The 15,795-nt window shown below is 48.7% G+C and overlaps 1 protein-coding gene across 1 annotated transcript; it reads right to left on the bottom strand.

Moving 5' to 3' along the window:
- Window positions 1-314: 314 nt before the first annotated feature.
- Window positions 315-15,175, bottom strand: LOC140719494 (G-protein coupled receptor family C group 5 member B-like). The gene is made up of 4 exons (XM_073034212.1): window positions 15,052-15,175; window positions 11,076-12,049; window positions 3,536-3,606; window positions 315-1,851 (listed from the first exon to the last, which is right to left on the bottom strand). The coding sequence occupies exons 1-4, from the start codon at window positions 15,069-15,071 to the stop codon at window positions 1,732-1,734; spliced, it is 1,185 nt and encodes a 394-aa protein (XP_072890313.1). The 5' UTR covers window positions 15,072-15,175; the 3' UTR covers window positions 315-1,731.
- Window positions 15,176-15,795: the final 620 nt, after the last annotated feature.

Here is a 15,795-nt window from a genome sequence, read left to right as displayed (position 1 = left end):
ACCAATTCTTTGGATGCTTTCAAGAAAGAGTTAGAGCTCTTAAAGATAGCAGAGTCAAGGGGTATGGGGAGAAGGCAGGAACAGGTTACTGATTGTGGATGATCAGCCATGATCACATTGAATGGCGGTGCTGGCTCAAAGGACCGAATGGCCTACTCCTGCACCTATTAACCACTTTATCGACCTGTGTAGCCACTTTCAAGGGGTGATGAACTTGGATCCCAAGATCTCTCTGCTCAGCAACACTGCTAAGGGTTCATGTCTTCTCCTTGTGTTAAAATAATAATCCAATCCAAGGCATCTTTATTATATAAATAATTAAATTTTATTGCGACTACAAAAATGCTTAAATAAAGTTTGGCATAGGAGTAAAACACTGACATCTATTGCTTTAAAATAGATAAATAATATTTACATTAAAGTTACACATGCAATTTACAGTTACATGGAAAGAAAAAGATTAGGATTAGATTTATTTATCTCATGTACATCAAAACATATGGTGAAATGTGTCATTTGCGTCAAATCAAATCAACCGGGGGAGCTCGCTGGTGTCGCCACACGCCCGGCGCCAACAGAGCATGCCCGTAACTCACTAACCCTAACTCTACGCCTTTGGAGTGTGGGGTGGGGGGAAAGCCGGGGTACTCAGAGGGACCCCACGCAGGGAGAACGTACAGATTCCTTTACAGACAGCGGTGGCAATCAGAGCCTGGGCTTATGGCCGGCACTAGCAGCTACTTTACAAGGGACTGCAGATGCTGGAACCTGACGCAAGAAACAAAACAAACTGCAGGAGAGACCCGGCGGGTCAGGTGGCGTCAGTGGAGGGAAATGGACAGTTGACGTTTCAAGTTGAGACCCTGTATCTGGACTGGAGGAAGTGTGCCCTAATGTCATAGGCCCTGAAGGCTGGATGAAAAAGGCTTAGCTGGGATTCTCTGCTGATTCTCCCCCTCTAGACCTGGGTGGTTTATTATACAATGTCCTCAGAAAACTATTACCAGATTCAAACACATTGCGAACCAGTGGCCGGCCCATTTTACTGGCTGCAATATGGGGCTACAGGAGAAAGAAGCTGCCCCAGTCTCAGGGAGACGGTGGCCTTCCAGTGCCTGGCGGCCAACAGGGGCATCATCCTGAACACTGGTTGCCTCCGGTCAGGCGATCGGAGAGGCGGGAGGGTGCTCTGGAGGTCTGGCCGCTCAAGGTGGAAGCGGGCGCGAAGGGTGGTGCCGGGGAGCCAGGGCAGGTGGAACAGCTGCCTGATGGGCTGAGACTGTGGTAGTTACCCTCTGCAGCGCTGGGGAAAGAAGGGAGGCAAATGCAAGTGGCGGGACCCTGCAAGCATTTACAAGTCCAGCCGTTGACATTGCTGCCAGCGTGTCACCGATAATACACTTTAGGAGCAGTGAGATGTGAAGCACCAATCTCAAGGGCTCGTTTATCTAATTCGTACTGTAGATCAAACCACTCGTTAGCTATATCTTTCCCCTTGGCCAACCTCTGTAACTCTGCCTGTCAGATAAGCAGGCTGCGATAACCAATTGAACTCCCCGCACCGCTGCGCTAACAGGGTAACTGGCAAGAGAATGAGTCGGTATGTAAACAGTCGTGTGCGAGAAAGGCTTACATCTTAATCGTCTGACAGTGTGGGGGAGTGGTTTGTAGCAGGGAGTGCGCCTCTCGGGACGAGGAGTCGCCCGGGCCTTCCAACTGGCCCCAAGAGCTCTAGAACACTGTCTGTCTGGTCTGATAGTTGAGATAGGGATCTTGTAGGAAAGGCGACGGGTAGTAGTTGCTCTTCGTCTGTGGCCGAGGGATTGTAAACTCTTGCGGCGCGCTGTACATCTATAACATAATGCAAGAGGGTTTAGATTAGGCACGTGAATAATAAATGCAAGTTTGCACATGGAACAAGACAGAAACAAAATACTGGCAGAGGCCGGGAATCTGAAACATAAACAGGGAGCACCTGAAACACTCAGCAGGTCAGGCAGCATCTGTGAAGAGAGAGGCAGGGCTAACGTCTCTCTCCACAGAGGCAACCTGGCCTGCTGCCTATTTCCAGCACTGTCCCTGTGACCCACATGGAAGCTGGTGACCCTTGGACTTCACCTTTCCTTGAACTGAGTTTGTCCAATTGACATTTTCATTGTGATTTGGGCGGTTTATAGGCCACGCTCTCAGCAAAGGGCTCCACTGTAGCCTGGATACTCTCAGAAATAAATATTCACAGAAACAATTCCACCTTAATAAACACCCTCCCGTCAGCACCTTTTGAAAGATCACTCTATGGAGTCCCCTGAACTTCCTGTTTGGAGTTTGCTTACATAGCCTCCTACTCTACTGAGCGGTGGTCAGAGTGTGAGTTCGATCCACAGGTTTCCTGTCGAACGTGCGCAGTGTTCAGGATACACTGACCCAGCAAGGTCCACTGGTGCCAAGGTGACCTTCCTCAGTCAGCTGAGTGAGTCAGGCAGGGGTCAAGGTTGGGATTAGGAGAGGGCTGGGGAGTGGAGGTGGTGGCTGGTGTGCTGTGATGCTTTAAACCTTCTATGAGGTGATTGGACAATATGTGGAATAGAGCAAGGAGCCGGGTAGAAGCTCTGATCATTAAACCACACAGATGAATACAATAAAGGGACCATATTTTTGAAAGGGTTGGGGGGACGTTTCACAGATAAAATTCTCTTGTGAAGTGTCTGCCTTTTGTTATTCCAAAGTTAAAGTACACAGAGGCAAAGAAAGATACAGCACTGAAACAGGCCTTTTGGCCCATCTAGTCCATGCTGAACCATTTAAACTGCCTATTCCCATCAACCTTAGCCCACCATATCCCCAACATTCATGTCCCTATCCAAACTTCTCTTAAATGTTGAAATCGAGCTCAAATGCACCAACTGTGCTACTGGATCATTCCACCCTCTGAGTGAAGAAGTCTCCCCTCATTTTCCCCTTAAACTTCTCACCTTTCACTCTTAACCCATGACCTTTAGTTGTAGTCCCACCCAACCTCAGAAGGTAAGTGCAAGCAAGCTTTACCCTATCTCTACCCCTCATAATTTTGTATACTGCTATCAAATCTCCCCTTGATCTTCTACGTTCCAGGGAATGAAGTCCTAACCTATTCAATCTTTCCGTATAACTCAGGGCCTCCAATCCCGGCAACATCTTTGTAAATTTTCTCCGCACTCTTTCAATCTTACTTACATCTTTCCTGTAGGTTAGTTACCTAAACTTCACCTGAGCTACTCTAAAATACGCCTCACCAAATAATATTGAGAACATGAGTTGTAGAGTCCTTTACTGAGTACGTAGGGTTGTGGAACAGGTCAGTGTTGTAGTGAGTAAAGTTATCCCCGCTGGTTCAGGAGCCTGATGGTGAAGGCTCCCGAGTCTGTTAACACTCAGCAATGGTAGATTGGAGCAATTGCCTCGATAACACCTTGTACCCTTTGTCCAGCAAGAACCCACTGAGGCAGAATCAAAAGCGGAGTACAGAGGCTGGTTATGGTAGCAGGTAAGAACTTACATTGTTCTCCATTGCGATGGAGTTGCTGTAGTGAGGCGAGGAGGCAATGCTGGGATGAGTCATGGCAAATCCTGCGGAGGCAGATAAATCAGGTGTGAGTGAAAGCTGAGGTAATGGTTTCCGTGGCTCACGCCAGCTATCCATTTCAATAAATCACAACCCCTCATTCGTATCTCAAACGTAAGAGGGCGGAAATCCAGAGAAACACACGCAAGATACCAGAAGAACTCTGCAGGTCAGGTGACATCTTTGGAAATGAATAAACAGTCGACGCTTTGGGCTGAGACCCTTCGTCAGGAAGTGAGCACGAGGCATATAAAAAAATGAGGAGGGAGAAGGGGGAGGAGTACCATGCCCCTGCAGCAACCCCCGACAACCCCAATTAACCCTAGTCTAATCACAGCACAATTTACAGTGACCAATTAACCTACCCGGTAGGTCTTGGCACTGTGGGAGGAAACCGGAGCACCCGGAGGAAACCCACGCATTCCGTGGGAAGGATGTACAGACTCCTTACAGACGGCACCAGAATTGAACTCTGAACTTTAACATCCCCCATTACGCTGACCGCCAGGCCACGGTGCCACCCGCAAACCACCCCACCTGGCATCAACATTTCACGGTCAAGGTCACATTTGTCTAGAGAAACAGTGTGGAACAGGCCCAAAGCGCTGCACCGCCCGGCAGACCATCTCTTTAACCCGAGCCCAATCACAGGACGATTTTATAATGATCAATTAACCTACTAACCGGTACGTCTTTGGACTGTGGGAGGAAAGCCACGCAGTCACAGAAAGGGCATAAAAACTTCTTACAGACGGCGTTGGAATTGAACTCCAAATCCCTACACCCTGAGCTGTCAACGCGTCACGCTAACCGCTACGCTACTGTGGCGCCCCATTCCTTCCCCCATTCTGATGCTTGGTCTGAACAACAAATGGCCCTCTTGACCGTGCCCGCGTGCTTTTACGCACTGAGTTGCTGCCACGTGATCGGCTGATTAGATACTTGCATTAACGAGCAGGTGTACTAATAAAGTGACCAGTGAGTGTATGATTTCCTCTCTGTCACTCCGGTGAAACCACTGCGTGGGTTGAAAGGGGCTGAGCCATCATTTTGAACTTTGACCTCCCCAAAACACGGCGTATAACATTAAACCCTTGAGATATTGGAGCCTTTAAATTCTAGCAACCCGCGGTGAAGGGATGTGGTCGTAAATGTGGGACACAGGGTTCTGATTGCACTTTGTGGACTTCCTGGATGGTTCAGCTTGTATTCGGAATTTCAGATTGCTGGGCGCTCCTGGGTCTGATGGGAGAATTTGAAGTGCTGCGCTTCTTCGCTCTCTTAAGCAGTTTTGATAACGTAGTGTGTGGAGTACTTCTATCAAGTTCCTTAGCTGAAGCTGCTTAAGACGTTGGTGGGGCCTAATTTGGTGTATTGTGTGCAGTTTTGGTCACCTACCATCAGGAAAGGTGTAAACAAAGTTGAAAGAGAACAGAGAAAATTCACAAGGATTGAACAGGTTGGGACTGCATCCCTAGGAGCGTAGAAGACCAAGAGGAGATTTGATAGAGGTGTACAAAATTATGAGGGGTATAGATAGGGTAAATGCAAGCAGACTTTTTCTACCTGAGGTTGGGTGGGAACAAAACTAGGAGTCATGGGTTAAGGGTGAAAGGTGAAATGTTTAAAGGGAACATGAGGGGAAACTTCTTCATTCAGAGGGTCGTGAGAGTGTGGAACGAGCTGCCAGCGCAAGTGATGCATGCAAGCTCCATTTCAATGTTTAATGGAAGTTTGGATAAGCATATGGGTAGGGGTAGGGAGGGCTATGGTCCCAGTGCAGGTCGATGGGAACAGGCAGTTTAAACGGAACAATAGACAATAGACAGTAGGTGCAGGAGTAGGCCATTCGGCCCTTCTAGCCGGCACCGCCATTCACTGTGATCATGGCTGATCATACACAATCAGTACCCCGTTCCTGCCCTCTCCCCATATCCCTTGACCCCGCTATCTATAAGAGCTCTATCTAACTCTCTTGAATGCATCCAGAGACTTGGCCTCCACTGCCTTCTGGGGCAGAGCATTCCACATATCCAGCACTCTCTGGGTGAAAAAGTTTTTCCGCATCTCTGTTCTAAATGGCCTACCCCTTATTCTTAAACTGTGGCCTCTAGTTCTGGACTCACCCATCAGTGGGAACATGCTGCCTGCCTCCAGCGTGTCCAATCCCTTAATAATCTTATATGTTTCAATCAGATCCCCTTATATTTTCAATCAGAACAGCACAGACTAGATGGATCGAAGGACCTGTTTCTGTGCTGTACTTTTCTATGTCTCCAATATTAACAATTTGAAATAAATGTAATTGTGCATGTATATTAACCAAGCGTGCATTCACGCAATACCTAATCTCCAGTCAGTGAATATTTAAACTGATATTCTAATGAAAAATGATCCAAATGGGAATATATAGGAGCATTAAAAACTTTCTTTTTCCAGGAGAAGTAGTTAAATCTAGAGGGACTAGAAGGTTTAATTATAAACTTTATACAAACGTTTGTATTTGGTCCAGTGTTGAAGCAAATTAAAATAATGGGGTTTTTGTAAAGAAATTATTAAAATTAAAACGAAGAGCTTAACCTTAACAGTTAGAGAAACAAGATCTCTGCAGAATCTCTCGTGTTTATGATTTGATGCTCCACTGCGAAGTCACTTCGAAGGATGCCTACCTGAAGAAGTTTAAATCTTCTCTTCATCTGGAGTTCAGTGAGACTCTCTCTCTCACTGCCCCCCCTTCTGTGATCTCTGCTGCCCTCTGATTCTTTGACTGTGCGCTCACCCAGACCTGCTACCTCAGCCAAATGTACCTTCCATCTTGTACTTCTTCCCCCACCCACTTATTCTGGCTACTTCCCTCTTCCTTTCCAGTACCGATGAAGGGTCTCGGCCCGAGACATCGGCCGTTGATACCTCCCCACAGATGCTACCCGACCTGCCGAGTTCCTCCAGCAATTTTGTGTGTGACACTCTGGACTTCCAGCATCTGAATAACCTCTTGTGTGAGAAATGAGGATATTTCTTTTCCCACTTGAGAGGATTTCTGGAAGACACCCATACTGAGAAAGGAGTCGGGGCGGGGGGGGAGAAATGGAGAGCAGAGGAGCTGTGTCATATCCTAATTGAACAATCGAGCAAGGTCCGTAGACGTCTTTCAATACCGCGCCTTTCTCCTGGGTTGAAGTGGGACTTGCCAGTACAAAGCACACTGTTTATTTCACAAGAGCAGGTATTAAAGCTGGGTTGAAAACACATCATTTGCCTGCAGGTGATGGGTTAGGTTATTGAATTACCTTGTCAGCACACAGACACAGATGTGTGCTTTAAGTCACCTGTTACTGCATCCATTCAGTGCCTGACCTTTTGTTCACCTTGTACCAATGGTGAACGTGTATGTCCCGGTGTTGAAGGAAGTCTGCCAACAGTCAGTTATTTGTTTATTTAGTGGTACCAGCCCACCGGGTTATGCTGTTCAGCAACCCACCCATTTAACCCTAGCCTGACCACAGAACAATTTACAAAGACCAATTAACCTGCTAACCGGCACGTCTTCGGACTGTGGGACGAAATTAGGGTGCCCGGAGGAAACTCACGAGCACGTGGGGAGAACGTACAAACTTTTTTTAAACAGAGGACACCGGAACCAATGCTCTGAGCTGTAATAGTGTCACGCTACCCCACACCCTCCCCCCAAAAAACACCGACTCTGGTAGGACATTGTCAGCTACTGGAAACTCATTATTATGTCCTCTTGTAAACATCTGATCTGGGAGCATCAAATGAATTTGTTTCACAGTGAATAGTGTCAGTGTGTGAGGCCATCACTGGCTTTGGAGAACACAGGAAAATAGAGGCAAGAGTAGGCCACTCAGCCCATCGATCCTGTCCTATCATTCAATAAGATCATGACTTATCTAAAACATGAGGAAGTCTGCAGATGCTGGAAATCCAAAGCAATGCAGACAAAATGGTGGAGGAACTCAGCAGGTCAGGCAGCATTTATAAACAGGCGACATTTCGGGCTGAGACCAGACCTCTCCTCCTCTTCCATGCCAGGATCCCCACCGATAAATTTTCAAAACTGTGTCTGCCTCCACCTGAGTAACACACACAAAATGCCGGAGGAACTCAGCCGGCCAGGTGGCATCCACGGAAAAGAGTAAACCATCGACGTTTTGGGCTGAGAACATTCTTCAGGAACCTCCACCTCAAATACTTGGAAATGACACAGCCTCCTAGGGCAGAGAATTCCAACGATTCTGCACCCTTTACAAAAAGAAATAGTTACGCGTCTGTTTTAAATGAATAGGATTTGAACTTGTTGGGGATTCCCTAACTAGTGAAAATGTCCCAATGACGACTTGGTCAAGATCCCTTGGGGTCTTATGTTTCAATAAATTATCCCCACTCCCCATTCATCTAAATGCCAAATAATACAGATCCAAGTTTGGTTTCTCTTGTCTAACCGGTTATCACTTTGAAGTGAGATGTACTCCCATTTATTACCAGTTATTTTGTTCTGTATTATTCAAGGCCAACCTCAGCCCCAGGAAATCACTCACTGTTAGACTCGGTTTCCAATCCAACACACACGAAATGCTGGAGGAACTCACAGGTCAGTCAGCATCTGCGGAGAGGAATTGACATTTTGGGCCCAGATGCTTCGTCAAGGTTGGAAAGGAAGGTGAAAAAGCCAATGTAAGAAGGTGGCGGGGTGGGGGGGGGGGGTGAGTGGGAGGTGATATGTGAGACCAGGTGAGGGGGAAGGTGGGTGGGTGATGAAGTAAGAAGCTGGGAGCTGATAGGTGGAGGAGGTACAGGGCTGAAGAAGAAGGAATCTGACTGGAGAGGAGAGTGGACCATGGGTGAAAGGGAAGGAGGAGGGGCATCAGTGATAGGTGGAGGGTAGGTGAGGAGAAGAGAAGGCATGAGAGAGGACCCAGAAGAGGAATGGAAAAAGATATTACCAGAAGTTAGAGAAATTGATGTTCATGCCATCAGGTTGGAGGCTACCCAGACAGAAGGTGAAGTGTTATTCCTCCAACCCAAGAGTGGCCTCATCATGGCCGTAGAGGAGGCCATGGGCCAACATGTTGGAATGGGAATGGGAAGTAGAATTCAACTGGGGGAGCCGTTAGGAAACCCCACTTTTTGCAGTGGACGGAGCAAAGTTGCTTGTCAAGGTGGTCTCCCAATCTACATCAGGTCTCCCCGATGCAGAGACTCTGAGCTGAAAGTGGACCCTGTGGAAACGTCTTGAAGGCAAATCAGGACCAACAACCCCTGGTCAAAAAAGTCACAGCCTGTAAGACCATGAAACCGAAGCAAGGTTCAGTTAATAGGCTCACGTACAGCGTAGCACACACAAAATGCTGGAGGACCTCAGAAGGTCAGGCAGCAACTACGGAGAGGAATAAGGAGCCCGTGAAGAGTCTCAGCCCAAAACAATGACTCTTCATTCCTCTCCATAGATTCTCCCCGACCTGCTGAGTCCCTCCAGCATTTTGTGCGTGTTACTCTGGATTTCCAGCACCTGCAGAGTCTCTTGTGTACTCCATTCGGCTCCTGTAGCAGCTTTGATTTTCAATGACAACCCCGTTAGACCCCTGTACTTTCAAACACTCCAGCCAAAGCTTGCTTAACAGTTCCCCCCCCCCCCCACCCCACACACACACAGCTGCTGCCTGACCCGCTGAGTTCTTCCGGCATTTTCTGTTTTCATTTCCATTTTGATCTTTCTCAGCAAACAACATTCCTGCATCAGCCCAGTGAAGCATCACAAGTAATCATATGCTTCATTAAGACAATTTCTTCTTACCCCTGGGGAGTTTAGGCCCTGTCTCATCTCTCAGTTTGCGATATAGAATGGTTTTTCTAACCTCGCCCCTGCACCAGGTTGCAGGGATTCAATATCAAATTCCACAACCTATTCCCCCACCCCCAGGGCAAAGATACTGCTAATCCTGCTTTCATTGTCTTTGCATGTCCCTTAATCAACCCCTTCCACTTCATGCCATTATTAAGTTGTCCCTGCTTTCTTCTCCATCTTTGCAACTTGTTCATCCCTGCACTGTCCCCCTGCTCCGACGGTGGTGGGGGGGGGGTTGATGCTTTTGCAGGAGCAAGTGGAGGGAGGGTTGTTGCTTTTATTGCTGTTTGTGCATTGGAGGATGGAGGGGGGGGCATTTAGGTTCTAACGTTTTCTGTCATTCATTCTTTGTTTTTTTTCCTGTTTCGTGGATGCCTGTGAAGAGTAAGAATTTCAGGTGGTCTACTGTATTGAACCATTGAAAGTCACTCCCCCTGTGACTGTAACTCTGTTTCCCTCTCTGCGAATGCTCAGCATTTCCAGACCTTAAGTAAATCCCAGGGAGCACAACTGCACATTGATGCAGCTACCAGAGCCGCTGCCTCACACCTGCGGCGACCCTAGTTCAATCCTGACCTCCGGCGCTGTCTGTGTGGAGTTTGCACGTTCTCCCTGTGACTGAGTGGGTTCACTAACCCCTCCCGAGTGCTCTGGTTTCCTCCCACATCCCAAAGGAGGTTAATCAGCTTCTGCAAGTTGCCCCTGACGCAGAGGTGAGTGGTGGATCTTCGGTTCCTAATGCATTGTAACAGATCTTTGGGAGCCACACACAAAATGCTGGAAGAATTCAATAGGTCAGGCAGCATCAACGGAAAGGAGTAAAGAGTCAACATTCGGGCTGAGACGCCTCATTGGGACATCCTTGGTAATGTAAACGACACATTTCATCTTCTGATGTCCATGTGATTAATGAGCCGGACACTCAACGACTCAGGAACAGCTTCTTGCCCTTTGCCATCCGATTTCTCGATGGATATTGAACCCACGCACACTACCTCACTACTTCTTTATTTCCTAATTTTTTGCACCACTTATTTACACAAGATCACAAGACAAAGGAGCAGAAGTAGGCCATTCGGCCCATTGAGTCCACTCCGCCACTCCACCATGAGCTAAACTATTCTCCTGTCTAGTTCCAATTTCCAGCTTTTTCCCCATATCCCTTGATACCCTGGCTAATTAGATACCTGTCAATCGCCTCCTTAAAAACCCTCAATGATTGGGCCTCCACAGCTGTATGTGGCAAAGAATTCCATAAATTTAATTCCATAATTTAATTGAACTATTCACTGTAGTTCACAGTTTTCTTTCTTTCTCTCTATTATCATGTGCCGTCAAGTTAACAAATTTCACAGCATATGCCGATGATATTAAACCTGATTCTAATTCTGAATCTGAAACTGAATCTGGAGAAAGTGGATGGGAACGTGGAGAGAATAAAGTGCAATTAGTGTAAATGATAGTACAGACTCACTGGGCCGAAGGGTTGGTTGTTTGCCTCTACTTGAGAAGATCTTTTTGGCCAACTCCTAGTTCAGAGTTTCAAGCCAAGATCTTCCACCCTGGAGATATTCATAGCTGCTCGTCTCGCAAGAACCCCTCACTCACCTGTGTTTGGCTCCTCGTATGTGAACGCCCGGTTGTCTACGCCACCCATCACTCCACTGTGTAGATTCGGAGGCACAGCCTCCAGAGGGCCGTCTTCGGGCTTGGCTGGGCAGGTGATGTGCCGGAGCTGGGGGATGCTGTAGAACAGGAGGAAGACCCAGCCGTTGGCGACCAGCGCTATGCTGAGCGTCGGGTCGTCCCACAGGGGCCTCTTGCCCAGCGCGGCGTTCCCGCGCACCAGCATGACTATCCACACCACCCAGATCGCAATGGAGAGCAGCATGGTCACAAAGACGTGCACACCATATTTCTTCCACTTGTGGTAGCGGCCGCAGAAGGTGAACATGGACAGGAAGAAAGTCAGCGCCATCAGGAACATGACGTAGATGAGCAACATGGTGAAGTCAGTGCTGGTGTAGTAACAGTCTTGTTTCATTCGGTAGGTTAGCAGCACCAGAAACTCTATGTCAATGATGACTTGGACTAGTGTTAGGCACAGAACCACGGCAACCATGCAGCACCCAGACGGACCGTCTCCTGACCGCACCAGCTTCAGCACCCTCCAGACCTGGGCCAGCAAGCAGGAGAAGCAAACGGCGAAGAGCACGCCCCAGAGGAAGATCCTGGTGGGGCACGTCCTCTGATCGAATTTGATGATGAAGGCGAAGGTTAGGCCGAAGATGCCCATGGTGCCGAGCAGGAAGATGCAGTGGATGGGAACGGAAGCCTTCTTCCTGCCGTCGACGATGAACGGGGTGAAGCCCAGGAGCACCAAGACCAGCACCAGGCTGGTGACGACCCCCAGAGCGGCGAACGCTTCCAAGACAATCCCCCAGACCGCATCCAGGTCACACAGGTTGAAGTAAGCGCTTAGAAGGTTGGGACCGCAGCCTCTGGGAGGAGTGCTCTGAGCAGATCCATAATTAAACACACACAACAGGAAGGGCAGCGCCGCGATCACCCTAAAGGAGAAACTGAAAAACAAAACCAACGATTTAAAGTGTAGCTTCTCCTCAAGACCATAGGGAGGCCCATCATGTCTGCCCTGATATTTCACCACGGCTGATTTATTATCCCTCCCATACTCTGGTCTTCTCCCCCGTAACCTTTGATGTCCCTACTAATGATGAACCTATCAGCCTCCGCTTTAAATACACCCAGTGACTTGGCCTCCATAGCCGTCTGTGGCAATAAATTCCACAAATTCACCGCTCCTCAGCTAAAGAAATTCCTCCTCATTCCTGTTCCAAAGGCACACCTTTCTATTCTGAAGCTGTGCTCTCTGGTGCTAGACTCCCCCCACTATAGGAAACACCCCCTCCACGTCCACCCTACCTCGGCCTTTCAATACAGGTGTCCCCTGCTTTACAAACGCTTGCTTTACGCATCTGTTTTTGCATTAGTAACCTGTTTACTAAATGAATGGTTCTTCGCTTTATGCCATTTCGGCTTGAGAAAGGTTTCATAGGAACTATCTACCTTTGTAAAGGGGGGGGAGAGACCTGTATTCGATAGGTTTTAATGAGGTCCCCTCTCATTTTTGTAAACTCCAGTGAGTACAGGCCCACAGCCAACAAACTCTCATCCTACATTAACCCTCGACTTTAAAACATAGAACATTACAACACAGTACAGGCCCTTCAACCCAAGATGTTACCTCCATCAAGGTAGACCAACCATGTACCTATCTAAGAGTTTCTTAAATGCCCCTAACGTATCTGCCTCTACCACCACCCCTGGCAGGGCAATTCACACTCACACCACCCTCCATATAAAAAACCTACATCTGATACCCTCCCCGCCACCCCCCCCATACTTTCCATAAACACCTTAAAATTAAGCTTTCTTGAATAAGCCATTCCCATCCTGGGAAAAAGTCTCTGGTTATTCACTTTATCAATGTTCCTTATCATCTTGTACATCTCCATCAAGTCATCTTTCATCCTCCTTCACTCCAAAGAGAAAAGCCCCAGCTCGCTAACGTATCTTCATAAAACATGCTAATTCATGCAGCATCCTGGTAAATCTCCTCTGCACCCTTCTACATCCTATAATGAGGTGACCAGAACAGAACACCATGTTCCAAGTGTGGTCTAACCAGGGTTTTACAGAGCTGCAATGTTTCCTTGTGGATTTTCTAATGAAGGCCAACTAATGTACGCCTTCTTAACCACACTATCAACTTGTAATTTCGTATCTCATTTCCAGGAGAAACCGGCCGTAAGCTGCACTAAATGTCTGTTGCCTCTTGCAACATGTTTAAGGTAAACATGATTCACCTGACCTTGACTCAGAGTTTTGGTTGGGATAGTCTCCCAAGGGTGTGGATTCGCCCTTTACACATCGGTCAACAACGCCACTCGGCCGAGATTTTAACAGTGCACACCATTAACCCCCGCCGCTCGCAGAAATCCAAATCTCCGATTAAATGGAGTGAGTCTCGATGCTTTGTTTTTGCCCTCTGTGCTTGCTACACAGCTGGTATACAGTCACGGGTTGGTTCTAAGTGGGGTCTCAGCAAAGGTGGGCACTCAGGGGGCAACACACAGGATTAGGTGAGGCAAATGGCATCTCTGTCCCTGGAGGGAAGGGACATTCGTCCCCTATGTACCCCTATGAGATGAACTATAACACAGAACCTCGGTCGGCCCCCGATGGCTGGTATCAGCTGTGACCTACTGACAAGGTGAAAACAAATCCTGTCATGCAGATCTTGGAAACTGAGCAGCAACGGCGGAACAGGGGCAGAGTTCAACCCCTCAGCCCGGTAGCGGATGATCAGATGGATCTGCTGACCACCACCAAGAAGGGTCCAGTCAATGCATAGGGCAGAGGAAAAGATCTACTGATCAGGGGGGAACTGGTCAACACACGAGTCATGAGCAAAGATCTATTGAACAGATGGGGAAGGGTGGGGGTGGCAAGGGGCAAGTTCGAGGCTGGCAGACAAGAAGCAACACAACGAGTGAATCACCTGCAAAGATGCCACCAATGGAGAAGGCAGGGGAAGGATGTTCTGATCCTGGTAGATCTCTAAGCGAAGATCTGTTGAACAATGGCTAGGATCTGGTTGACAAGAGGGCTGTCTGTGTGTATGTGGGTGGGTGGGAGGGAGGAAAGGGGCTTGCTTTCTCGAGCTGGTTATATTTTATTTTGTCCTGTCCTGGGTTGTTCAGCGGGCGTGCTACGTTGCCCCCAACACCCCTAAGTGGTGCTGGTTATTAACAAAGATCGCATTTTACTTAGTGTTTGGATATACATAGTAGTAGTGTAAAAACAGCCTTTTACAGCGCCAGGGACCCGGGTTCAAATCCCGCCGCTGCCTGGACGTTCTCCCCGTGACTCTGCGTGGGTTTCCACCGGGCGCTGCGGTTTCCTCCCACAGTCCAGAGACCTACCGGCTGGTAGGTTAATTGGTCATTGTAAACTTTCCCGTGGCCAGGCCAGGGGTTGCTGGGCGGGAAGGGCCTACCCTGTATCTCAAAACTAAACGGACTGTGATGAGTAAATGCGAACCTAAAGTGCATCGGCCAGCATGTATCAGTGTGGGAACGATCTACCGGAACCGTGGCGGGGATGGGGGGTCAGGGATCTAGTCCACAAGTCGATTATACCGAACAAAACCGGAGTTAACTTTCCGCCGGGAAAGCGGGACGGGACGGCATCACAAACAGACAGCTCCCAGCCCCGGCGACCATTGTCCATCTCGTCCCCCCCAAAGCCTGGGAGGGTCGGGGGGACGCGCGAACCCCCTCGGCTTCGCAATCCCGGTCTGAGGAAGGGCAGCAAGCGGACCCTACTCCGGCGCCCCCCCCACCCCCGGGTTAAAACAAAATATAAACTCAGGAGGGGAACCGTGATTTCACGCCTCAAAGTAGAGAAGGAGAGAAAAGAAAGATTTCAAGCATTCCTGAACCCAGCTCCTTCGGGGCCGGATTTCCACGGGGGAGAGGGGGGTCTGAAGGTGGTGCCTTACCTCGGCGTTGCCCCTGCCATCTCGCTCTCTGTCTATGTCGGAGCTGCCTCCCTGCTCTCCTTTTATTGCCCGCCGCGTGCAGGTGTGCCCAGGTGTGTCAGCTCCTGCGTCACTTCACCCTCCCAGCCTGACGTTGCCGCACAGGGGGCGAATACCTGCCGACGTTTTTGTCTCTTACCTGTTTCCCCCGCCGCCTGGAGATTCGAGTTTCTCCCGCCAGGGCTCGGACTGCCGTCACCCCCGCTGAGCTGCATTTCCTTAGCGCCTGCCGAACTCCCCAATGCGATCTCCAGCCAATGAAGCCGGCACCCTAACCATGTAACAATCACAGCACGGAAACAGGCCATCTCGGCCCTTCTAGTCCGTGCCGAACGCTTACTCTCACCTAGTCCCACTGACCTGCACTCAGCCCATAACCCTCCATTCCTTTCCTGTCCATATACCCATCCAATTTTACTTTTAATGACAATATGGAACCTGCCTCTACCACTTCTACTGGAAGCTCGTTCCACACAGCTACCACTCTCTGAGTAAAGAAATTCCCCCTCGTGTTAACCCTAAACTTTTGCCCCCTAACTCTCAACTCATGTCCTCTTGTTTGAATCTCCCCTACTCTCAATGGAAAAAGCCTATCCACATCAACTCTATCTATCCCCCTCATAGTTTTAAATACCTCTATCAAGTCCCGCCTTAACCTTCTACGCTCTAAAGGATAAAGACCTAGGTCTGTAACTTAGGTGCTGA

The sequence above is a fragment of the Hemitrygon akajei genome, chromosome 31 (assembly GCF_048418815.1).
Source record: "Hemitrygon akajei chromosome 31, sHemAka1.3, whole genome shotgun sequence".
In the NCBI taxonomy this organism is placed as follows: Eukaryota; Metazoa; Chordata; class Chondrichthyes; order Myliobatiformes; family Dasyatidae; genus Hemitrygon; species Hemitrygon akajei.
Note: the sequence above shows the minus strand (reverse complement) of the source record. Positions and strands in the feature narration are given on the sequence as shown.